This window comes from Sinocyclocheilus grahami, unplaced genomic scaffold, assembly GCF_001515645.1.
Source record: "Sinocyclocheilus grahami isolate Dianchi unplaced genomic scaffold, SAMN03320097.WGS_v1.1 scaffold735.1, whole genome shotgun sequence".
In the NCBI taxonomy this organism is placed as follows: Eukaryota; Metazoa; Chordata; class Actinopteri; order Cypriniformes; family Cyprinidae; genus Sinocyclocheilus; species Sinocyclocheilus grahami.
Window position 1 is genome coordinate 154,813 of NW_015505914.1, and position 18,192 is coordinate 173,004.

The 18,192-nt window shown below is 37.8% G+C and overlaps 1 protein-coding gene across 1 annotated transcript in view; it reads left to right on the plus strand.

Annotated features, from left to right (window-relative positions):
* Positions 1 to 18,192, plus strand: part of LOC107560613 (histone deacetylase 4-like) — a 138,392-nt gene that overhangs the window by 53,043 nt on the left and 67,157 nt on the right. Inside the window, exons 10-15 of the mRNA XM_016244843.1 lie at positions 747 to 940; positions 4,415 to 4,621; positions 6,725 to 6,911; positions 7,043 to 7,176; positions 10,647 to 10,749; positions 13,182 to 13,228. Of these exons, the coding sequence (XP_016100329.1) occupies positions 747 to 940; positions 4,415 to 4,621; positions 6,725 to 6,911; positions 7,043 to 7,176; positions 10,647 to 10,749; positions 13,182 to 13,228 (872 nt within the window). The remainder of the gene's footprint in view (positions 1 to 746; positions 941 to 4,414; positions 4,622 to 6,724; positions 6,912 to 7,042; positions 7,177 to 10,646; positions 10,750 to 13,181; positions 13,229 to 18,192) is intronic.

Sequence of the window (18,192 nt, forward strand, 5' to 3'; positions counted from 1 at the left end):
CTCTCTTATGTGAGATACTGTATGTATATATATATATATATATATATATATATATATATATACGTACATGCATACATACATATACAGTCAAACCAAAAATTATTCAGTCACCAGATAATTTTATGATTTTTGATATTTTTTTTGCTAGTGGGTGCAGGACACTATAGTTCATTTAAGTGAGGATAGCAAAATAAAGTAAACTGTGACATAACCAAAAAGTCTTCATACGGTGGACTACCAGTAAAATTGACAAAAAATTTGGGGCCAAAAATTATTCAGACACTTTGACCTGACCATGTTTTGCTTAAGTGTTATCTGACATTATCAAGATGAATTTGTTCTGACAAAGTTTAACGCTGAGTTCTTGTCATATTTTATTACCATTTTCTAAATTATGGTGAATAAACTGTAATAATGTGTGAAATGTTGAAGGTGTCTGAATAAATTTTGGTTTGACTGTATATATGATTTTTTTTTTTCTCAATTTTTTCCTAATGGTTAAACTTTTAAAAAATGAATCTCACGATCAGTGCTCTATTCCATTCATTTTGAGAAGGATCTTGTCAGTTTTATGTTCATTGTGCGTTGGATGCTTCATGAGCGATCCGTGGGCATGCTGTCTTCAGCCATGTGTCCAGGAAACTTAACCCCCCGAGAGCCAAAGCAGGCGAGGTGTTAATTAGCTCAGGGCTGAGTGCTAACTAGAATCTTCTGTGTAACCCAAAGCCCATGTGTTGTGTCCCCAGGCCTGGGGGGCGTGTCCCTGCAGTCGCATCCCATCCACAAGCTCCGGCAACATCGGCCCCTCGGACGCACACAGTCAGCCCCCCTTCCCCAGAACGCCCAGGCACTGCAGCAGCTGGTGGTTCAACAGCAGCACCAGCAGTTTCTGGAAAAACACAAGCAACAGTTCCAACAGCAGCAGCTTCACATCAGCAAGGTACAGCACTCTGTCTGTCTTTAGCTCCCTTAATCACCATGGCAACCAACAGGATGTGTGGTCCTTATATGTTCAGACCGGAAACTCTCTGCTTGTTTGCGTGTGTGTGTGTGTGTGTGCGTGGGACTGCAGTCATGAGCAGACCCAGACTGAATCTTTGGATAGAATCACAATTAAACAGGGTTCGACAGAAACAAATTTGTACCATCTAAAAATAAAAATTTCTTGACCGTTTTTTCCCTTCACATTGTTTTCTTTGCAAAAAGAATGTTTTTTAAATTTTTAATTCAAAATTGTATATTTAATTCATAAAATATATACAATTCAAAAGGGTCGGTAAGATTTTTTTGAAAGAAGTCTCTTATTCTCACCAAGGCTGCATTTATTTGATACAAAATACAGTAAAACCAGTAATATTGTGAAATATTATTACAATTTAAAATAACTGTTTTCTATGTGATTATATTTTAAGATATAGATTCTCATTACTCCAGTCTTCAGTGTCACATGATCCTCAGAAATCACTGCTGATCAACATGCTGATTTAGTTTTCTATCATTATTATTATTAATATATATAATAATAGTAATGTTAAAAACTGTTGTGAAGTTGATTTGATAAATAGACATTTTAAAAGAATAGTATTCTTTTTTGTTTGTTTTATTCAGTGACGAGTAGTTCATTCTTTCATAAACTAAATTAAACCTGGCATTCTATTGTGTTTTCATTTACATATTTTCCATAAACTTTTTTTTTTTTTTTTAAATCCCTATGGAGAAAATGAATGAGAAAAATACTTGCTGTGCTCCATAACCGCACCATTTATTCCTCCTCGTGTTTGCTCATGGAGTGTGTGGTGAGGTCTATGGAGATTACTAGTGTTGGGCCATTATCCTACAGGGTCTTTGGTTTGTTTCTAATGCCTGTGCTCTCCCCCCACTTACCACCGCAACTGTGCATTATAGATTAGTTATGGGGTTTATCCATGCCTGCACACAAACATGTCAGAATGAGCTCACTGGGTGTGGATCACATCAGCGCTACACTCTGGGCTTACGGGAATACTGCCTCTCCTCAGCAGATGTCAGAGGAATTTAATGCTTCCCAAGCATTTACGCTGTTTAGATATGACTCCATTCCTGTGTTTTTAAAGTTCACAGGGGAGATATGGGATGACACATGTTGTGAATCAGTGCATGTGGTTTTCTGCATATCTGTGGACTTAATTTGTGCTTTTTATACAGTGTATCTAGGAACAAATCTGCAAAATGGATCATAATTCTGTCACTTGTTCCAAACCTGTATGAGTTTCTTTCAGCTGTTGAACACAAAAGAAGATATTTTGAAGAATGTTGGTAACCAAGCAGTTACCAGTAGCCATTGACTTGCGTAGTATTTGTTTTTCTATATTATGGAAGTCAATGGCTACCGTCTGTTTGGTTATCTACATTGTTCAAAATATCTTCTTTTGTGCTCAACAGCTGAAAGAAACTCATACAGGTTTGGAACTAGTGGTTGGTGAGTTAAATGTTGACAGAATTTCCATTTTTGAGTGAAATATGCCTTTTAAAAGTTTTTTTGTTTCTGTTCGAAGATATATTGAAGAATGTTGGTAACCAAACAGTTGCCGGTAGCCATTGACTTCCATAGTATGAAAAAAAATACAGTGGCTACCAGTCGGTGGTTACCTACATTCTTCAAAATATCTTCCTTTGACATTTTCTCATGAAGTCCTATATTGTTAGTCAACATTCACAACCTGTTTTACTTGCATTAAGTGAAACCCCCCACCACCCCCACCCCCCATTGTAGTTCTGATTTCCCATTTGTGCAGTTTAAATATGGATATATTCAAATTTGGCATGTCACAATGAGACATGAGAACCAGAAATATTTGGCATCATTGACTGCAAACCTTGCGTGACTCCTTTAGATTCAGCACATGTGCAAATGAAATTTATGAACTGTGGCAGTGGATGTTGTTGGTGAATAATGTCTTAATTTCCGTGTTGTCCTCATTCAAGCTAAAGTTTGGCTTCAGAAAACTCAAAATATAGTGCTCATCTTTGTCACTTTTGGAGCTTGCCTTTGCTGAGCAATGGACTGATATGTGAGTAAATGATGACAGAATTCAAATAACCTAATTAATATTCATAACCCAAGCCACACCTGACAGAGTTTGTGTGCTGAGCTACTGATGCTGACAGAAAGTCTAACTTTGTGAACGACCGAAGATGTTTTAGGCCTTATTATTGAACTTTTATGACAAAAAGACCAGGGTTATTGACGTTTTTGGAAAGTTTTTCAGCTTTCAAGTGGTATCTGGTATCAAGTTTTGGATCATTCTTGTCATTTTGGCTTTGACTGATTAAAGTGTAATTTACCTTACCTGGCATGAAAATCCGGCATGTTCACTAAGCTGAAGGGAGAGATGGAGCTGATTGAGGACAGGGGGAAAAAACAAAGAGGAAAAGCTTGTTTGGAATGAAGTACAGGGATGAGGCAATTGCCGAGTGCTCTGACGTCAATTATGTTCCCTCGGCACATTGCCAGGGGGCTGTGTTTTTACCACACTCAAGTGTGTGTGTGATGGCTAGAGCTGTCATTCCCACAGTGAAAGGGTTAGACACACCTATCACAGCATGAACTTGAGCCAAGAGGACAGTTTCTTTTGTTCCTGTTGTTCCAAGAATATTATTTAATGCAACTGTAGCTTTGACTCTGTCTTTTTTTGACACAAGATCTGTGTGTTGCAGATGTCTTAAGTCCTTTTCTCATGAAATCCTGTTTTGTTAGCCAACATTCACAACCTGTTTTACATCCATTAAGTGAAGTAGTTCTAAGTAAAACAGGATATTTATTGTTTTAAAATTGTGTATTAATAAAGTAAATGGGGTCAGTTTTATTTTATGTTTGTTTTAAGGGTAAGCGTTTACTTTTGATGTACTTAGCTACACTACAAGCTTCTAACAGGTTCATAGGTTGTTGTTTTTTTTAATAGAATCTGAAGTATTGCACAAAACAATGTCAAAACCACCACATGATCATGTACTTTTTATTTTATATATATATAATGTTTTTTATATATTTAATGCATAAAATATATTATTTTATGTTTTTTATATAATAATAAATAACAATGTTTATTTTTATACAATAATATATTTTTTAAGTATTTTTGAATTTATTATTTATTTTAGAAGTTTCGGGTTGGTGTGATTTTGTAATGGTTTGAAGTCTCTTCTGCTCACCAAAGGCTGAATCTATTTGAACACGAATGCAGTAAAAACAGGCATTACAAATTAAAATAACTGGTTTCTATTTTAATGTGTTTTAAAATTAAATGTATTCCTGTGATGCAAAGCTGAATTAATAATATTAATAATTGGTAGTGTTTTTTTGTTGTTGTTTTTTTCAGTGGACATCTGCTTAATCAGACGAGTTGATGGTGATTTTGACATGTGTTTCTCTCAGATGATGGCTAAGCCGAACGAGCCGGGCCGGCAGCACGAGAGCCACCCGGAGGAGACAGAAGAGGAGCTGAGGGAGCACCAGGGCCTGGGCGACTCCACGGAGGCTCTTCCTCACGGGGTCACCATCAAACAGGAACCGCCGGATGAACAGGATGAAGAGTTCCAGCAGAGAGAGAGGCAAGCCGAGGAAGAGCTGCTCTTCAGACAGGTAAGGGTGTTAGAGCAGAAAACAGCTGCAGGAATGCATGATACTACATCTGTCGCTGTTTTGTGAATGGCTCAAGATGAAGCCACAACCACATTAAGCACTAGAAGGGGGCAGAAACAGGCTCCTGTAAGGAATCAGACACCCTGTTGGTGAAAAAGGGGTTATTAACCCACAAGAAGGATCTGTCCCAACAAGATGCTAGGTATTTCTAGCACTTACTCAGCTGGAGGCATGCATTCATTTTACTTAAAGCTGCCAAAAAACAATAATGGTGGTTTATGTAAAAAAAAAAAAAAAAATAGACCAGTTATACTAGCTAACATGCTGGTTTCATTGGAATTGATTTAATTTAATCCAGAAGTATTGCACAAACAAATAAATATTTCCAAAACAGCGGATCTTGCACTTTTCTGTTTTATTCTATATAGCAATAAATTAATGAATTAATCAATTTACATAATAACATTTTTATTTGAATTTAGACTTCTGAAAAAATACACTACCATTCAGAAGTTTGGGGGCAGTAAGATTTTGTCATGTTTTTGAAAGAATGGATTTATTGGATCAAAAATGCATTAGAAAACGTAATAGTGTGAAATATTGTTACAATTTAACATAATTGTTTTCTATTTGAGTATATTTTAAAATGTAATTTATTCCTGTGAAGACCGAGCTAATAAATGCAGTCTTTTATTTGCGTGAAATGCCCAGTGTGAGATTATTCATGCAATCCCTGAAAAATCTGTATATTTGCTCACCATTCAGAACTGTTTAATGCAACCACAGGTCCTCAACGCTTAATCGCTGCTTTTTAAAAATGAACAGGATGGTGGGCACTTGTGCTGGACGAGATCATTTAGGTGCAGCTCTTTTTCTTCTTAATGGGCAGCAGGGGTTTGAACCCTCTGCGTGTTCCTGCAGTCAGACTGAAATATTCATCAGCTAACTAACACTGTGTCCAAAACTGAAGGTAGCTGCCAATTAACAGGCAGTGTTTATGTATGAAGGACCCTCCAAAGGCTTCAGACCAGCTTCCAAGGCACCATACCATCACTTCTAAAGATCAAGGATAAATCAAGTCCGCTTTAGACATAACCAAGTAAATATTTAATGGCTACAATGCTTGTTTCTTAGTGGAAATTCAAATTGACACTACTGTTCAATAGTTCAGGGTACGTTTTTTTTAAATGAATATTTTCTTCAGCATAGATCAGCATGTTAGAATGATTTCTGAAGGATCATGTGACACCGAAGACTAGAGTAATAATGCTGAAAATTCAACTTTGCGTCACAGGAATAAATTACATTTTAAAATATATACCAATGGAAAACAGGTATTTTAACTTGTAATATTATTTAACAATATTGCTGTTTTTGTTTTTTACTGTATTATAAATGCAGCCATGGTGAGAATAAGAGACTTCTTTCAAAAACATTCAATCTTAATGATGCCAATCTTTGTGTTCATTTTTTTAAATGCATATTTAATTAATTAATTTAGATTTTCCAAACCAGATGCAATTTTGAATCTTTCAAATAACCACCTCAACAATATGTGACCCTGGAGTTTTTTTTGCACCTTCAGATTCCAGATTTTCAAATAGTTGTATCTCGGCCAAATATTGTCCTAACAAACCATACATCAATGGAAAGCTTATTTATTCAGCTTTCAGGTGATGTATAATTGACCCTTATGACTGGTTTTGTGGTCCAGGGTCACATATGTGCTTTGGTGCCTTCAGACCTTCATAAACTGCTTTAGAAGGCTTATTTTCCAGGTTTTACACAGCCTAAATGTAGTCCTGAGTAGCTGAACGCAAAGCATCATGGGATATGAAGTGTAGCTCGGAGCACTCTTATCTTAATGAGCACAAGAAGTGAAGCATTTTCTACATATAACACTTTCTGATGTTTTGCAATGTATTGAGTACCACCTGCTGGTTATTTGTGTAACTACAGGGTGCCTAAAAACAATTGATGTTCTTCTGTAGGACTTCTGAAATGTCCTTATAAAGATATGTATCTGTCTGTTTGTTTGCTTTCTAAATTGATTTGCAAAGTTCATTTATTTCAAGCTAAACGTCTGTTCTTGTCTCTGAGCAGCAAGCTGTCCTGTTGGAGCAGCAGAGGATCCATCAGCTGAGGAACTATCAGGCGTCTATGGAGGCGGCCGGACTGTCTGTGACTTTCCCAGGCCATCGGCCCCTGTCCAGAGCACAGTCGTCCCCGGCCTCTGCGACCTTTCCCATTGTGGTGCAGGAACCACCGGCCAAACCGCGCTTTACCACCGGTCAGTCACTGGATTAGATGTTCAATATTGTTCACCAACTAAACAACTAAGCATCTGGATATTACCAGGCTATTACTGGATATTTATATTAATTTGTAGACCTCATTAAATAAGTATTTGTGTCCCTACAGGTCTGGTGTATGACTCCCTGATGCAGAAACACCAGTGCATGTGTGGAAACAGTAACATCCACCCCGAGCATGCCGGACGCATCCAGAGCATCTGGTCACGTCTGCAGGAGACGGGGCTGCGCGGCCAGTGTGAGGTGGTGACATGTTCACTCACGTCTCTCTGTTTATGACATATCAGCACTTTTAGCAGTGACACAATGTGATCTTTCAGCACCAAACATATTTAAGTGCTATTTATCTTCAGCCTGCTGGTTACTGTGGCAAGGGGAAGGATATTTTTAGGATCTGTAGAGGGCGCTGTTCAGCCATCACAAACACAGCCGCACATTCCTGTTAATGAAACTTTATGAATAAACCAAAGAGTTTTACTCAACAGAAAAGGGGGTGTGAGAATGTTTTGAGTGTGTTCGAGGAAAAATTGAACCAGGAGAGAAAAAGAGGCAAGAGCAGAGGAAGTGCTGGTGAATTCCATCAGGGATCCGAAGTCTGAGACCACTAGGGAAAAGTTTTTCATTACAAATTGGGAAGAGAAAAAAAATCATAATGTCTTAGTATTTGGTTTGTCCCACTTTTCCTCTAATGACAGTAGCAATTAAGCTACACGAACACCGCAGGTTTGTTCAAAACCTGTTGCTCATGTTCTCCAGCATAATCTGAAAATGATCCAAGGTGCATCTTGTGCTTCAATGGAAGCAGCAGCATCTGACTTTTGTACAGAAGAGTAACATTTACCTATTTTAATAATATAAATTATCTAAAAAATAGTGTTCGTTTAGGGTCAGTAAGATTTTTAAAATGTTTTGGGTTCTCTTATACACACTGCATTTATTTGATCAAAAATGTGAAATATTGTGAAATATTATTACAATTTAAAATAAGTATTTCCAATTTTAATATATTTTAAAATGTCATTTATTCTTGTGCTGAATATTTTAGCATCATTACTCCAGTCGTCAGTGTCACATGATCTTTCAGAAATGCTGATTTGCTGCTCAATAGTTTGAAAAAGAAAAAAAAAAAAGGTTAAGTTTTTTCAGCAATTTTTGTGGAAACCACAATAAATTTATTTTCAGGAATCTTTGAAGAACATGAAGTTCAAAAGAACAGCATGTATTGGAAAATGATTTTTTTTTTGGAAACATAAATGTCTTTAGTATCCCTTTTGATCAATTGAATGCATCATTGCTGAATAAAAGTGACCCCAGAATTTTGAAAATTTCTTTTTAATGTAACACTAAATGTTTAAAAATCCTTCAATTTAGTTTATTTACAAGTTTAAATGAGACAAATCCCAGATTTTTGTTTACAGACTACAACTGCACGAAACTCCTCACAAAAGCACCACAGAATTCATATCTGTGTGTGCATAAATATATATATATATGTGCTTTAAGTTGTAATTAACATTATTTTATTCCATTTACCACATTTTACAATGCTTAAATCCGTTTCCCCCCAAAATCAGTGCAGAAAAGCAGTCTGTGCCTGCTTATCTTAGCCTCCACCTGCTGAGGGCAATTCCTGAGCTCTCTCATCATCTGGAGCTCTGATCGCTGGATCTAATCTCTCCTGCCACGCTGGCTCCATTGCGTCAGGCCTCTTCGAGTAGGTCGCATAGCTGCAGTCTCTGTTTTCCTCCAAACAAACAAGTAAACAAGCATGACAATGGCACGGCTGCGCACCCGCTCTCTCGCCTACCTTCGCTGCTTGATGGGGATGTTTATTGTTCTGGGAGATGGAAACAGGGAATTGGGCCTCAATTAAAGGCAGTCATGACTCTAATACCCCCTAATCTACAGCAGGGGGGCCCTTAAAGAGTGTAGGGTTGTTTTAAGCTGCCGCCAGCCAGCACAGGGCCCCCGCGGGCCCCTCTTTAACTGCCCTGCTGTTAAATCCGAGAGGTAGTACGTCCTGTTGCAGGTGTCACCTCGGCTCGGCCCAGAGCGCTTCCACAGGTGGGCAGGTCCGCCTCCCTCTTGGATGGTTTGTGCCTCAGAGGCCAGAGCTATTAAAAAGGGAAAATGACATTATTGCAAATCCAGCAGCTCCGGCACCTCCGAGGGCCGACGGCTTTGTTCTACAGGCATGTGGGGCCCAGTTTGGAGTGGGAGGTGGACAGCGGGTCTGTTTCAGCTCTGCTTAGACGGCTAAAGACGTCAGAGGGGGCAGGATGGCAGTATATTTAATATGGCTCGTTTAATATGGCTGTCGATTTTGCAATCAATGAAGTATGTCTTGCCAAAACATTCCAGTCAACAAACTAAAAACATGTGATATAAAAAATTAGACATGATCTAGACCAGGGGTGTCCAATCATTTTCCTGGAGAGCCAATGTCCTGCTGAGTGTCCAATGTACCAACTCCAACACACTTGTCTGGAAGTTTCTAGAGAGTCTGAAGACCTTGATTAGCTGGTTCAGGTGTGTTTAATTAGGGTTGGAGCTCAAATCTGCAGGGCAGGGTTTTTATTTATTTAGTTATTGTTTTATTTATTTATTTATTTTACATTATTCATCAGATGTTCAGGAAGACTATTTTTGTACATATATATCCTCTTGTATATGTGTCCATTTGTAACCTATTTAAATGTGTTAAAATGTTAAAATTAGAATTTTGAGACTCAAAGTAAACTGTAGCTTAAACAGTACAACATGACTCTGGCAACGGCAAAGTCATGGGTTCCGTTCCCAGGAAACAGGAAATGCATGAATTGCACTCTGTGAGGTTTGCACCAAAGCGAATGCACCATTTTTGTTTTTTCAATGAATACTTCTATTCAGCAAATTGCATAATTTTTTTAAAATAAATTGTTAAAAAAAAAAATCACAATATCTCTGTTTTTCTTGTATTTTTGATCAAATAAATGCAGCCTTGGTGGGCATGAGAGACTCATAATTTTTTTTTTTAAATCTTACCGGCATTTAAGAACATGGAATATACACAAAATATTTCTATCACTGTGTCCTAACTACACGCGACGGCGACACGCGAAATTTCTAATTTAGAAACTGTTTCTATAAAGCTGGAACAACAACATACAAACTATGTGACAGTAGATAATCTCAGGTGATTATGTGCTTTATTCAAAGTTAAACGTGTCTGAGTTTAAAAATAAATGAATGCAAAGATGTCCGTTAAAACTGTGAACTCACTGCGAACCAACGAGTGTGTTCCATAACAAAGATGTTATCAGTCACTCAGTATGTACATTTAATGATGTTAAAAAAAAATTATATTTATGAATTAGATTATAAATGTATCCATTTCGTTGGGAGTGCAGTGTGCTTCCAGAGAGAGCCCACCCACACACACTTCTGATTGGCTGTGATATTTGATTGATTCTGTCGCGTCGCGTCTGGTGTGGACACCCAAATTGCTCTTCTCTGGAATCTTGTCGCGTCGCATGTAGTTAGGACACGGTGTATTTCAGTGAACAATATTTTAACAAAATGCCATTTAAAGTCTCAAAATTAAAAGTACATTTCAGCAGATTAATATGAGTCTGTTGCTACGGTCTGAAACCCACAGACTCCCCACTATCCATGTCAAATTGAATATTGCCTCTTTTCTTCCTGAGGTTTTAACTCTTTCTTTTTTCCCCCAGTGTATTCGAGGCAGGAAAGCCACTCTGGAGGAGCTCCAGACAGTCCACTCTGAGGCTCATGTGCTGCTTTACGGAACTAACCCTCTCAGACAGAAACTGGACAGTAAGAACAAACACACACACACACCTGACTACACCATGGACTGAATCTGAGTTATGTAAATGAGCGCATTGTTGTACAGTATTTCTCTCTCTCTGTGACAGTTGAAGCCTCCGATGGTCTTCTCAGTTATTAGCCCATGAAGCTTCCCCTGGACTTCTGCAATTATCCACATCATTTTCGCTTCTGCAGCCAATTCCTAAATGCTGCAATTCGTTTCATTTCTTTTTTTGGCCAGTTGTTGTTCCCTCCCCATCCCAAACTCCCTGGCGTTCCCCTCTGTCAGCCCACTCTCTGCTTTCATCAGTCATGGCCTTGATCTGAGTTTGCCCCTGAGCTGTCCGTCAAGGCCGTCACCTCTCTGCCAATAACAACCACACATGCAGTTTTCCATGACTTCAGCTCCGGCCCCCTCATGCAGCGATCAAACACATGCATAAACGACATGCCCACTCACACACACACACACACACATGCACACGCACAGATAGTTCACACTCGTCGGGTACATGGATGATATGTTTCCACCTTTCCAATCCGATTGGGTCGGTTTATTCAACAGACTTTTTTGATCTTGCAACAATGTGTTGCTTCATAAGCACGGTTGATTTGAAAAATAGGGCAATTTTAATCAATAGATGCTTTGCCTCATTGAGAAGTGTTGGATTATTGCATGTGTGTTTGTGCAGTAATATAGTAGGGATGGTCATTGTGGTCATTTTGTTGAGTATTCAGGGTTGGTGGTCCATCTGTGCTGATTTTTAATTGTTTGTCTATTTACATATGCATCATATTGATGTATTTTGTCAGTTTCTTTAGTGTACTGATGACATTTACTTGCACACCATATTTTAAAGGAACTATGTTTGTGAAGTTATTTTAAGTTACGGCCACAGTAGCACAAAAGCATATAAGCATGCAAGCAAGACTGTGTGCTTGAAATGCATTGAACAAGCATTCATATTTGGACATGTGTACAATGGCAGTGCAATTACAGTATATCAATCTTTTTGTGCAGCAGAGGAATCCCCGATATAAAATTTGGTTTAAAGAATTTTTTGCTGCTTGCTTCAAGTGAGTCCATAATTCAGTAACTGCTGGGATCGATGGATTTAATGAGTTCATGTTGTGAAATGTTTTGTTAGACTGATTCAAACCGATAATTGAGTTTGTGAGTCTTATTGACCGATGAAAAGAACTGGTTCATAAGAGTCATTGGTTCATGAATCAGATTTTAATGGTTGCACTTTTTGGTTTACTAAAAATTTGTTGCTAAAATCATGTTTGTTAATCAAACTACATTGATTTCATTATATGTTTTTGATGAATTTAAAAGAACCAGCTCATGAGAGTCATTAGTTTCATCAGTTGACACTGGTTGCACTGTATTTTTTTTGATTCACTAAAAAAAGCTGGCTCATAACGAGTCATTGATTTGTGAATCATACTACATTGATTGCACTATATGTTTTTGATTCACTAAAAAAGAATCAGCTCATAAGACGTATTTGTTCTTGAATCAAATGGCATGGGTTGCACTGTTTTTGAATTCACAAAAAAAAGAGCTGTCTATTTTTTTTGTGAATCAAATTACATTTTGTACTACATGTTTTTGGTTTGCTAAAAAGAATTTGCTCATAAGAGTCATTAGTTTGTGAATCAAATTACACTAGACATACTATGTTTTTGATTCACTTAAAAGAGCCAACTCAGAAGAATCACTGGTTCATGATTCAAATGAGACTGGTTGCACTAAATGTTTTTGATTCACTTAATAGAGCCAGCACATAAGAGTCAAAAAAAAAAAACTGGCTTGTAAGAGTCATTTGTTTATGAATCAAATGACAAGGGTTGCACTATGTTTTGATTCACTCAAAAGAGTAATTTGTTTATGAATTGGATTACACTTGTTTCACTGTATGTTTTTGATTTACTAAAAAGAGCCAGCTCATAAGAATCATTGGTTTGTAAATCAGATGACACGAGTTGCGCTATATGTTTTTGATTCACTTGAAAGAATTGGCTCATACGAGTCATTTGTTTGTGAATCAGATAACACGGGCTGCGCTATATGTTTTTAAAATTACTTAAAGCTGTCACGCATAAATCTTAAATCAAATGACACTGGTTGCACTATATGTTTTTGATTGTGCAATCAGTAAACGAAAAATAAAAAAATACATATTGCCTTAACATCATTTTGCCAAATTGTTGCCTTATCAGACTGCAAAAAAAATTAGTTCTTTCAGCATGGCGCTTCATATTCATGTCCTCCACTGAAAAGTGGTGCAAAAACACTGCAAGCCTAAAGTATATTTCTGGCCTGACATGTAATAGATGTGACTCATCTCTTGATATTCACATGCAGAATACGATTAGATCAGTGATGTTGCAGATCGCACACAATCTTTGTCTTTCTCTCTGTCTCTCAACAGGCTCGGTGACACCTATGTTCGTGAGACTGCCGTGCGGAGGAATCGGGGTGAGTTTCTCTTTCTTTCCCATGTGTAAAAAACGGTCCTGTTTGTTCTCCCTCCCCCGAACTCCAGCGGCATCAAAAACTGTTGCTCTCCTCTCTGCTGAGCGGGTAATTGTGTCCAGATGTTTTCTATAAACAAGCTGTGTGCGGTGTGTGTGTGTGTGTGTGTGTGTGTGTGTGTATTCTCTAATGATGATGATGAATGAATGGATAGACTTGTTCTTCAGTGCTGAGTGGACAGTGTCAGCCACACTCTTCACGGCTCTGGAACAGGAAGTACTCATCCTCACTTCTCTCATTCTACTCATGCCCTCCTCTCCTGCTGTAGGTGAATGATTCAGACAGACCGTGAATGGTTTCCTGTAATGAATGGAGAGATGGTTCAGTCATTCATGTGGAAGCATACAGAGTAGCCTCGCTGTTGTGTTGTCGTTGATATATCCATGCGTCAAAGGAAAGTTATTTCTTTTTCCAGGGCTTGGCCTGTTGCAACTATTGGACCTAATCTTGACTTTTTGGGATAATGTGATCATTCTTTTTTCATTGCATTTTTGCATTTACGTTTATGCATTTGGCAGATGCCTTTATGCAAAGTGACTTACATTGAATATCTGTTTTGAACCAATGACCTTACCATACCATATTGTTTGAGCTACATGCAGGCTATATTAAATTTTCCCATCAAAATAAGGAAATGTTAAAGGGGTCATAGGATGCCCATTTTCCACAAGTTGATATGAATCTTTAGGGTCTTAATGAAAAGTCTGTAACATAGTTTGGTTAAAATTTCTCAATGGTAGTGTAAAAAACACCTTTTTTTTACCCTGTCAAAAACAGCTCTTTTCAGATCAAGCCGTTTTTGTAGCATTTTCCTTTAAATGTTAATGAGCTCTGCTGCCCCCGCCCCTCTCTTCCGAGCTGCCCTCAGAGAGACTGTTTACTTTAGCCGCATTCATCGAAATTTGCCAATTAGTACATTATTAGGAAAAGCGATTTGCAAAGATTCATTACAAAACATTATACTCACTTCTTCTGTAGATGAGGCTGGATCATGACTGATTTGCGCGAACATAGACGCATTTATGTAGATCGGGGGTGCATTCACTTCAGAAACAATGTAATCCACTGCGAGTTCAGCGGCTCAGATGTCGGGAGTAAATGACGACTGCTATGTTCATTACATTCAACAACAAAACAGCTCAATCGCTTAGGAGTCATTCTTGTCTACATCTGCTCCGGCGGTGAAACAATGGCGGACTGACGACAGCTCACTCAGGGCGGGGCTAAGGTAAGACACCAGTTCAGTCTGTGCTGAAACGATACTGTCAATCAAACTATCGTGGGAGGGGCCTGTCTGTGTGACGTCACACAGACAGGCATCTGAGATCGGCTCGATTTGAGAAAGGGGAAAACATTTAACCAGATTAAAAAAAACACTGGGTGGATTTTTATCATTATAGGGTAGTGTGTACACACACTGCCAACACACATTTCAGTTCATACAACTTGTAAATGTGCATGTAGCATCCTACGACCCCTTTAAGATAATAAAGAAACACTGAACTATTTCAATTATTTTTGGATGTTACAAGTTCAAAATGTCATTGAAGAGGAAGCACATATTGGCTCAAATGACTCGGACCATATTTAAAAGGACCACTTTATTTGCTTGCTTATTTATCACATATTTACGTAACACACTCTCTCGCTCTCCCTCTCTTTATAATTTATAAAGCTGTTCTTTTGAGATTTCTATTCATGAAAAAAAAGTCAAAAAACATTTACAAAAATATTAAGCAGCAAAACAGTTTTTAACGTTAATAATAATAAAACATATATGTTCCTTGAGCAGCAAATCAGCATATTAGAATGATTTCTGCAGGATCATGTGACACTGAAGACTGAAGTAATGATGCTGAAAATTCAGCTTTGCATTACAGGAATAAATAAAGCTGCAACCAGCATAGAAAGAGCCCTCGCACCCGGAGCCACCTCCACACGGTGGCCTTAGGAAAACAGTGAATGGTGGGCAATATGCATTTAAAGTAGATGTCAAAGTCATTTATATGTGCCAAAGGTCCTGCTGCCAGCTGGTGGCACTATGAGTATAACTGAATATTGGCATGTAGATGTCTTCAGGCAAGGACTTTTATTAAACTTTTATTAAAATGTCTAGCAGATCAGTCATTGTATGCATGAGTTTGCAAAAAAAGTTTCATTGCAAAACATCGAAATTTGTCAGGCCGCCACGGACAAGCCCTTCAACGAAAACTCAAGATCTTCACAATTTAACATCACAAAGGGCTTTCGATTACCCTGACCACATTTGTTGTTGATCTGAGTAAATCTCTAGGAGTTTGTTAAAATACAACACCTGAAAATGGCAAAAATGAGACAAAATTTGCTGAGGAAAATTCTAAATAACTGACTTCCTGTTGGGTTTCGGAATTTGCTCCAAGACACTTTTTTTTGTAGGTTTTGGTTTGTTACATGTTTATTGGGTTACATGCTTACAAAATTTGTTTATGTATCTGAAACATAGCTCGAGGGGCACTTTGTTGAATGTGTATTGGTGGCGCTATTGAGCCATTTTACCGCACCTAATTCTGACGTGAATTTTCGCCACTTCTGGCAGAAAGTTTCATGAGTTTTCGAGCATGTTTAGACCCTTAAAAATGCGATTAATTTTGAAGAAGAAAAATATACAGAGCAGATTAAAGAGGCTCCTGGCACTGCGGTGCACGGGCCCTAATTACATATTAAAATATATTTAAATAGAAAACAGTTATTTTACTGCATTTTTAATCAAACAAATGCAACTAATCCTTGGTGAGCATAAGAGAAGCCCCAACTTTGGAATGGTTGTGTATTAGGGGTGGAACGATGCATGTATTCATACCGAACTGTCACGGTACGGACATCTTGGTTCGGTGCATGAGGCCTTACAACAAATACAGGCAATTCACCCCAATCCAGAAGGGGGCGCCCGCAGCAATGCAACGCTGTTTGATAACCAGCCGCCAGCAGAAGAACAGCGAATGCCAGTTGCGCACTTGAAAACAAAGCCCACTAGACAGTGACCATGTGCTGATTCTGAACGCGTCTCTCACAGACTGGCAAAGGAGTATACTTTAAAGGCTTGTGCACTCAACTGTTTGCGAAATGGAGCTTTGTGCTCGTGTATCCTACCTCTCTCATTCGGCACAAATCCAAATATTCCATAATATTTCCATATTTGCGATGTAACATATCTGAATGCTAAACTATTATTTGTTATGTAAATTATAGACTTTGTACTTCTGTCGCGTTCCAACGGTGACACAGAGGCGGGCGCGCTGATGTTTGGTTCACTGTATTTTATTTTGATAAAGTACCAACTGCGCTGTCAAGTTAGCAACTGGAACTGATGCGTTTTGTGTGTGTGTGTGTGTGCGTGCGTGTGTGTGTGCGCGCCGCTGCGATCACTTCAACTGTTTCCTTATACCAGCAGAATCAACTTTTAAACACTTACTGTCTTATTAATAATGTGTCACTGTATAAAGGTCTGCTTTTATTTGTGTACACTCACAATGAAAACCAAACATTGTGCTTTTGTAAAATAAAGAAAACAAATAGGATGTCGCTTTCTGCCATTTGAGTTCCCTTTCTGTGAACAAATTAAGCCTGTCACAAAAATGAACTGAAACTCAGCATATATAGGCTACGTTGCATGTCGCACTGTTTTTTTTTTCTCTTGTTTATCTGTAAACTAAATCAAATATATTTCAAGAATCTATTCCTAGTATGTATATATGTACTGCAGATTTTATATATATAACGATGTAATAATATTTAGTGTTTTCACATCTAGGTGGAAAAAATTGTAATTTGTACTACTGTCTGTTCAAAATAAATGAAAAGAAACCGAGCATAGTAGATTTTGACTTTTTTTCCCTGTTGTACCGAAATCGTATCGAACCGTGACCCCCGAACCGAGGTACGTACCGAACCGTGACATCCGTGTACCGTTCCACCCCTATTGTGTATGTATATAAAACAATATTTATGTTTTTGTGAACAACTTTTACTCGTAATATATTGTTCAGATGAACTGGGATCCAACCTCTCACACTTTGACAGTTTACACAAAGAATGTAATTATCTGTCTTTCTATTAATACCCAGACAAGTTTCATAATTGTGATAGATTTGTTTTATGCTTCCAGACGCAGTGAGGTGGATTTGGTTTTGAAGGTGAATTTGTGTGTGTGTGTGTGTGTGTGTGTGTGTGTGTGTGTATTAGTTCAATGGTGTGACCTCAGGCAGGGCTGTTGGAGGGGGACTGATAAATGGCAGGTGGTCCCGTCTGGCTGAAGTCACAGTCTTTAAGCTGAATGGTGAGAAACAGAAGGGCCCTGGACTCTTTTATGGAAATGGAACAAAATTGTTGTCTTCCTGCATCTTTACAGCGAAAATTAGCCTGTCAGGGTGAAGATAAACTGTGCTTGTTCATTCCAACACGCTCCCCAGTCCTGCCTGAGACCTGCGACCCCAAACTTCAGTGTCTACATCACTCTTTACTTTCTACTGCTTTTACACCATGGGCCACGCTTTTGGGGCTGAAGCCCTGGTGTCTTGATGTCTTTTGCCAAGGTTTTTTTTTTATTTTTTATTTTTTTTATACATATACTGTTAAATATGCACAAAGTTTAGTGTAGTTTACTAAAACCATAAAACAAGTTTTTATTATTTGAAATAAAATAAATGTTAACTGAAATAAAATTAAAAAAAGAACTTAAACTTATTTTATTTCAGCTAGTTGCCAAGACAGCATTTCTTATTTTTATTTAGCTTAAATTAATAAAGAACTATATAAACATCAAAAAAACTAATAAAAACAACACATTTACTAAAACTTTAACTAAAATTCACATGAAAACAGAAAATACAAATATATATATATATATATATATATATATATATTATTAT